This window comes from Corylus avellana, chromosome ca2 (genome assembly GCF_901000735.1).
Source record: "Corylus avellana chromosome ca2, CavTom2PMs-1.0".
Classification (NCBI taxonomy): domain Eukaryota; kingdom Viridiplantae; phylum Streptophyta; class Magnoliopsida; order Fagales; family Betulaceae; genus Corylus; species Corylus avellana.
In genome coordinates, this window is record NC_081542.1 from 43,656,453 (window position 1) to 43,664,234 (window position 7,782).

A 7,782-nucleotide genomic window follows, 5' to 3' on the forward strand; every position below is an offset into this window, starting at 1 on the left:
GACCGAGCTACCCCCAATTTTTTTTTTTTTTTTTTTTTAAATAAAAAATAACAAAAATTTTAAGTATGTGCCGCGTGTTAACATTTGATTGATCCACGTGGATTTCCGTTAAGTCAACTAACGGTCAACTGACAGAAGGACTAGTTTAGTCTATTATCAAAACCATATGGAACTCTTATGATAAAAATGAAACCCTAGAAAAGAAAAAATAAAGCAATAAAACCCCAAAGTATTTAGTATTTAACCCAAAATAAAATTGTTAAACCACTTAGATTAAAAAGGTATTTAACCATTATTTGTAATAAAATGGCTAGCCTCCATCTTAGAGATTTGCTACAATGCATTCTCCCACTATCTCCCCCACCATCTTTCCTCTTAAAAAATAAAAAAATAAAAAAATAAAAAAAATAAATACAAGATGGTGGGAAGATGGGTGGAAGAATGCAAAAAAGGCATTTGCCCAGATCTTATTATTCCAAACGCAACAAAAAAACATTGTTGAAGGAGATGTAAGTAGTGTTTTTCTATGATTCTTTAATATGATAGTTCTTCAAATTAAGAAGTCTTGTCAATCTAACCTAATAAGCCTAGCTTGTTATACACACACAAAAAAAAAAAAAAACCCAAAGGGTCAATGACCTGGATCACCTTCTTATCAACTAAGTCACCGTAACCTGCATGAGCTCAGTGGTAAGGGATCGGTGGAAGCAAATGCATTATTCTGTGGTTCCGCACTGCCAATGTAATCGAACGAAGAATTAGGACTCACGCACTGCTTCCTCTCGCTGTGGATGAGAACCGGGATCTGCTTGTGAACCGGGTTCATCTTGAGAAGCAGCTCGCTCTTGTGCCTCAGGTCCTCCTCCTTGTACTGGTACTTGATCCCCTTCTCAGCCAACGCGATCCTGACCCTCATCCCAAACATGCTGGGCCAGAAATCCAGCAGGACCACCTCGTCCGCCATTGTCAAGCAATGAAGCAACTTGGGGAGTAAAGAAAAGTGGGATAGTCTATAGAGGCAGCCAGCAAAAAAGATGTGGAAGTGGGACGGTCCTCGGAGTATGCGCTCGGTTGTGTCAGGCTTTTACTTATATAAAATCATGGGTTTACAGTACTGAAGGTGGGTTGCATGTTCTAACTTGTGTCGTTTTCTATATATATATATATATATATATATATATGAGTAATGATACAATGCACGCCTGGCAAAAAAAATTTTTTATTATTATTTTATTATTTTAATTTTTTTGAACAAAAAAAAAAAAGATTTTTTTGCCTGGCGTGCATCACTGTTGATGCACGCCAGGCGTGCATTGTATCATTACTATATATATATTGTTTGTTTGTTTGTTTTTTCTAGGGGCTTGGAGGTGGGACCAGGATCCCCGGTAATACATACAAAATTGCCCATCAGTTTTTTTTTTTTTAAATCCAGACCGTTCTTTACATCTAAGAGTGCAAAACATGACAGCTGTCTTTTGTCTTCTTGAGGAACGCGTTCAAACTTTAAAACAAAAGAAAAACACTTCACATTCAAATTTCAAAACCCAAAAAAAACCCCACTTCTGCTGCTCCCTTCTTCTTCCTCAGGCCAAGCTAAAAAAAATCCCCGCTTCACCGACCCAGACGACGGTGAGACAAGCACATCGTCGAATGGGTTTCCGAAGGGGGCCGTGGTCTACCTGGAGAGGGAGAGAGAAATCAGTGTGAAATAAGAGAAAGGAGGAGAATTAAGAAAAAATAAAGGTACGTACACGGCACATCTCTTTCCCTCTCGTTCCTCAAGTTTGGGTGGATTTATGGAAATTTTGGGTATAATCAAACCCTTTTTCTTTTGTGATTTGTCAAAATATTTGTAGTTTTATTTGGCTGGTTGTGTTTTGTATTCGTAGGTAAGATGTTTGTCAAAATGCCTGAGTGAGATACAGTTTTGTTTTAGTCATATAAAGTTTCTGTATGTTGGGTCATAATTCAGCTGGGTTGGGCCTAGTGCAAACCTGCCGGCCCATTCCCAATACTCGGTCATTATTATTGTTCAAAACGAACTTATGTTCGGCAAGACAGCTTTATTTGATTGTATTATCGACACTCGACCATCAGGCTCAATCAACCGAACCTGAGGCAGGTATCGAGTGTTACCCTCGGAAAATATTAGAAATGTCTGAACAAAACATTTTATTTATTGCTCCTCAATATATTGTCGACACGTGGATCCTTGGTAAATCCACAGTGTTAAATGAACAGGTACAATTTGATGCCTATAAAAGGGGGGTCCCCTTTCACTATTTCGGTAACTTCTTTTCATCCTCATAAACTGGATATTCTCCTTAACATTCTGCTTATCCTTTGTCTCATTCATAATCTTCAAAGTTCATTTTTCTCTTAAACACTTTGACTAACTTAGGCAGCCGAGCTTCCTCTGGCCGGACAACGCCGGCAGCTTTGATCCCTTTTCTCTTTGTCTTTCATTCTCAGTTAACCCTCGGTTATCAAGTATTACACAAGGCCCTTTCCCACGTCATCATTCGTAAAACTGCTCAAACAGTTTGGCGTCGTCTGTGGGAATCGATTTTTATCGGTTCTTACTAATCTTCATATTCCGATATGGTGAACACACCTCCACACCCTGGCACATCTCCTCATCTTATCCCAATCATCCAGTTAGATATACCCGGAACCTCACATGATCCAAATCCCCAAACAGCTGTCATGGTGGATTTTATGAAGCGAATAGCCGAATCTGTTGAGGCTATGAGGAAGCAGAATGAAGAGATCGTCTCTAGGCTGCCTCCTAGAGAAGATTCGGCACAAAAGAGAAGATGGGAAGAGTCCTATAGGGATCCACCACCATCAGCCCGACATCAATCAACCCAACCAGACGCTGGAAGTTCAATACAAGGCAATCCTCATACTGTTCGGGCCAAAGCAAACACTCATCGACAAGAGCTCGCCAAGCATTCACAGCTTGGTGGCAAGTCACGCCATGGCGAATCCAGTCATGCAAAAACCCATCATGGCAATTCCCAATATAGCCATTCCCGTCATGTTCGGTCACATCTTGATAAACCTGTAGAGGCTGCCGTGCACAAAGACATTAAAGATCTCCAGCAGAAGTTTGAAAAGATGGCTTTCTTAATTGAAAATGGAGAAAATTGGTTTGCTACCGAGGATCTAATGCAGTACACCAACCTACCTTTTACTAACCGGGTGATGAGGTTCCCCATGCCTGGTAGTTTTAAGGTTCCTCGGATTGGCGAACATGATGGAAGTGGAGATCCTTCGGACCATATGGAGAGTTTCCGAGCTCATATCATCCTTCATGAAACTCCTGACGAAATCGCTTGCCGAGCTTTCCCTTTAACTCTAAAGGGAGTCGCAAAGGAGTGGTTCGGAAGTCTGAACCCTAAATCTGTTGATAATTTTGATTATCTTGGGCGGCAGTTCTTGGGTCAATTTATTGCCGCTAGGTGAAGAAAGAAGAACCCAGCATATTTATTGTCTCTCATGCAGGGAAAAGATGAATCCTTGAAGGATTATTTATCGCGGTTCAATCGGAAGAAGTTGACAGTGGAGAGTACTGACGAGCAAACCATTCTCTCAGCATCGATGCACGATATACAGACTGAAGGGCCTTTGATGGCCGAGTTGTCCAAAAGGCCAAAGACAGGAACTTTGCAATAGTTCAACAGCAAGGCCGAGAAATTCATCAACCAGGAAGAGACTATCTTGGCCTTGCTGAAGTCTAAAGCTGCCGAGAGTATGCCTGTTGCTGGTCCAGTTATGGCAAAACCAAGGGTTTTTGTCGAGAAGAAGAAGAAGGACAGCCAAAATCCTAATATTCAGGATAAGAAGGTCGGTCTGCCGCCTCGTCCGAACCAGCATCAACAGTATATGGGATGGACACCCTTAAATACAACTGTTTATAAGGTGTTCATGGAAGTTAGGAAGGACCCGAGCTTCCGATGGCCAAGAAGGATGAAATCTCCTCCCCAGAACCGCAGTACTCTGAAGTTTTGCGAATATCATAACGATCATGGGCATCAAACCGAGGATTATATCAGTCTTCGGTTCGAGATTGAAAAATTTCTGAGAAATGGGAAGTTGCTAAATTTCTTAGCTGAGGAAAATAGCAAGGGGAAGAGCACTCAGGATGGACAAGGACAGCATTCGGGTCAGAATAATGATCGGTCACGCAACCAGAGGCAGAGGCGTGAAGAGCCGAGGGTTTCGCAGAATCAGCAGCAAAATCCTCAGAACCAAGCTATTATCGGCGAGATTCGCACCATCTCGGGAGGCCTGGCTAGTGGAGGAGAATCAAGTTCGGCAAGGAAGGTTTACGTCAAGCAGGCAAGAATGGAAGAAATCTTCGCGCTTGAAAAACCCTCCAAAATTCAGAAAAGAGAATCGAGTGTTCTAACATTCTCGGAGGAAGATGCGAAAGAAGTCTCGATGCCACATGATGATGCTTTGGTGATAACTCTAACGGTGGCTAACCATGCTGTTCACCGAGTCTTGATAGACAATGGAAGCTCGGCCGATATTATTTTGGACAGCTGTTCAACAATTGGGCATTGGCTAAGAGAAGTTGAAACCTTTCTTGTCACCGTTGATAGGATTTGCAGGTGAGCATGTCCAACCCATTAGGTTGATTTCTCTTCCAGTCACAGCAGGGACTGCTCCTAGGAAATCCACTATCATGGTGGATTTTTTTGTCAACGACTGACCATCAGCTTACAATATGATCGTCGGTCACCCAGCTTTGAATCAACTGAGGGCAGTTACTTCCACTTATCACTTGAAAATGAAGTTTCCAACCATTGAAGGGGTCGACGAGGTTAAAGGGGACCAAGTTGTTGGTAGAAGGTGCTATAAAACATCTTTGAAGAAATGCCCAAAGTCAGCACTGTTGACGACCGGTAGTTTGGCTGATGAGCGAAAAATGCAGTTGAGGAAGGAGCCAGCCGAGCCATTAATTGATATACCTATAGCTGAAGGAAAGGTTGTCAAGATCGGTTCGCAACTAGTTCTTAAGGTTAGAGAAGCCCATGTTCGGTTCCTCCAGCAAAATATTGAAGTTTTTGCAAGGTCTCCTGAAGACATGTCAGGGATTGACCCCAAGGATATTGTTCATCACTTGAACATTGATCCAGAAGTTAAACCAGTAAAGCAGAAGCGAAGGAAATTTGCTCATGGCAGAAACATGGCAATTGCCGAGGAGGTGGACAAGCTACTGAAGGCTCAGTTTATCGAAGAAGCGCATTACCCTGATTGGCTGTCCAATGTAGTGATGGTTAAGAAGTCTTCTGGGAAATGGAGGATGTGTGTAGATTTTACCAATCTCAACAAAGCTTGCCCGAAGGACAGTTTTCCATTACCCTATATCAACTCTTTGGTTGATGCAACGGCAGGGTATGAGTTGCTGAGCTTCATGGATGCTTTCTCGGGCTATAATCAGATTTTCATGCAATTATCTGACCAAGAAACGATAGCCTTCATCACCAATCGAGGCTTGTATTGCTACAAAATCATGCCATTCGGTTTGAAAAATGCTGGTGCAACTTACCAAAGATTGGTGAACAAGATGTTTCAAGAGCAAATCGGGAAGAACAAAGAGGTTTATGTTGATGACATGCTAGTCAAAAGCAAGCTGTGGACAGATCATGTGACAGATTTGCAGGAGTCATTCAAGATATTGAAGCGTTTCAAGATGAAGCTTAATCCTACGAAGTGTGCATTTGGAGTTTCATCTGGCAAGTTCCACGGTTATGGTGTCTAGCCGAGGGATTGAGGCTAACCCAGAGAAGATCCAAGCAGTGTTGGATATGCAATCTCCAAAGAATGTGAAGCAGGTTCAACAGTTGACAGGGAGAATCGTAGCTTTGAACAGGTTCATCTCTTGGTCTACAGATAAGTGCCTTCCGTTTTTTATGATTTTACGCAAGGCTTTCGAATGGTCTGAGGAATGCGAACAGGCATTCGAGCAACTTAAGAGGTATCTGGTTAGTCCACCTCTTCTCAGCCCAGCTGTTCCTGGCGAAATATTGTACTTATACTTGGCAGTATCACCAACTGCTGTCAGTGCGGCTTTGATTCGTGAGGAAGAGGAAGTTCAGAAGCCAGTTTACTTCATCAGCCGAGCGTTGCATGGTGCCGAGGAGAGATACGTACAAATGGAGAAACTCGCTTTTGCCTTAGTAATTGCTTCCAGGAAGCTCCGACCATACTTTCAAGCTCACACAATCAATGTCTTGACCGAGTATCCATTGAAGAAGGTACTCCGAAAATTAGACTTGTCTGGTCGGTTGGTTAACTGGGCGATCGAGATTAGTGAATTCGACATTCATTTCGTCTCACGAAAAGAATGTCCGAAAGAGAGGACATGGGTAACTGCGGTTAAAGGTCAGGTTTTGGCAGATTTTGTGCTTAACTGCGGTTAAAGGAGAAGGTACTCAGATTTTGTGGTTTTGGCAGATTTTGTGGTTAACTGTGGTTAACCATGTCCGAAAGAGAGGACATGGTTAACTACGGTTAAAGGTCAGGTTTTGGCAGATTTTATGGTGGAATTCGCTAATGTTCAGGACCAGAAGGAATGGCCGAAAGAGAGGACATGGGTAATTTATGTAGATGGTTCATCTACCAAGAGGAATGGCGGAGCTGGGGTCGTGATTATCACACCAGACGGAAGAGAATTGAAGAGTTCATTGAGATTGGAGTTTAAAACCACTAACAATGAAGCTGAGTATGAAGCAGTAATAGCTGGTCTCGGTTTAGCCCTAGAGCTAGAGGCAGAATTTGTGGAAGTGCGGAGTGATTCTCAGGTTATTGTCGGCCATATTCGCGGTGAATTTGAGGCTAAGGGCAGCAAGATGAAACTCTACTTGTCCAAAATTCAAAGTATGCAAAAGTCTTTCGAAAAATTTTGCACTGTTAAAATCCCGAGAGAAGAGAATGAGAAGGCAGACCATCTGGCCCGTTTAGGCTCTTCAACCGAGTGTGAAGTGGGAGAATCCGACCAGACAATACAAATTTTTCAACAACCTTCCATCGTTGAGAAGGTTTTTATTTTAACTATTGAAGTCATGCCTGCCTGGGCTGGAGAGATAGTTAGTTACCTTGAAAAGGGAACTCTGCCAGGAGATAAGAGAAAGGCGGTGTAGTTAAAGCGAAAGGTTGCTCGGTTCGCGTTGGTCAATGGAGCTCTTTTTAAACGAGGTTTTATGTTACCTCTCCTTAAGTGTGTTTCGAAAGAGGAGGGTAATTATATTCTTCGTGAGATTCATGAAGGAATCTACGGCAGTCACTCGGGAGCCCGAATCTTGGCACACAAGGCGGTGAGAGCGAGATTCTTTTGGCCGAGCATGAACCAGGACTCCATGTCTGTAGTCAAAACTTGTGATAGTTGTCAGCGCTTTGACAATGTTATCAAACAGCCTCCAGAACAACTTAACTCGGTTTCCTCACCATGGCCATTTTCACAATGGGGGGTGGATATAGTGGGGCCATTACCTACAGGAAAATGGGGAGTTCGATTTGTTGTAGTGGTTGTTGATTATTTCACTAAGTGGGCAGAGGCTGGAGCTCTGGTAAATATTACTGCGAAAAACATCGAGGAATTTCTTTGGAGAAGCGTCATTTCTTGGTATGGGATTCTACATGCCTTTGTTACTGACAATGGAAAACAGTTTGACTGTGATTCTTTTCGAAATTGGTGTGCTGGACTTCATGTTCGACAATACTTTTCATCCCCGGGGCATCCTCAAGCAAATGGACAGGTAGAGGCAA

The 7,782-nt window shown here is 42.7% G+C and overlaps 3 protein-coding genes across 3 annotated transcripts in view; 2 read left to right on the plus strand and 1 right to left on the minus strand.

The window, feature by feature from the left end:
• Nucleotides 1-964, minus strand: part of LOC132169881 (probable glutathione S-transferase parC) — a 2,667-nt gene extending 1,703 nt beyond the window's left edge. The window contains exon 1 of the mRNA XM_059580829.1: nucleotides 770-964. Coding sequence (XP_059436812.1) covers nucleotides 770-964 — 195 coding nt within the window. The remainder of the gene's footprint in view (nucleotides 1-769) is intronic.
• Nucleotides 965-3,759: 2,795 nt separating this feature from the next.
• Nucleotides 3,760-4,626, plus strand: LOC132169882 (uncharacterized). The gene has a single exon (XM_059580830.1). It carries the CDS (start codon nucleotides 3,760-3,762, stop codon nucleotides 4,624-4,626), a length of 867 nt encoding a protein of 288 aa, XP_059436813.1.
• Nucleotides 4,627-5,822: 1,196 nt separating this feature from the next.
• LOC132169883 (uncharacterized) lies at nucleotides 5,823-7,157 on the plus strand. The gene is made up of 2 exons (XM_059580831.1): nucleotides 5,823-6,399; nucleotides 6,508-7,157. Exons 1-2 carry the CDS (start codon nucleotides 5,823-5,825, stop codon nucleotides 7,155-7,157), a joined length of 1,227 nt encoding a protein of 408 aa, XP_059436814.1.
• Nucleotides 7,158-7,782: the final 625 nt, after the last annotated feature.

Excerpts from the sequence above, each read along its gene's own strand:
- LOC132169882 (XM_059580830.1), top strand. The coding sequence starts at position 3,760 with ATGCCTGTTGCTGGTCCAGTTATGGCAAAACCAAGGGTTTTTGTCGAG.
- LOC132169883 (XM_059580831.1), top strand. The coding sequence starts at position 5,823 with ATGCAATCTCCAAAGAATGTGAAGCAGGTTCAACAGTTGACAGGGAGA. Across the intron at positions 6,400-6,507 it reads ATGGGTAACTGCGGTTAAAG|AGAGGACATGGTTAACTACG; the intron begins GTCAGGTTTTGG and ends CATGTCCGAAAG.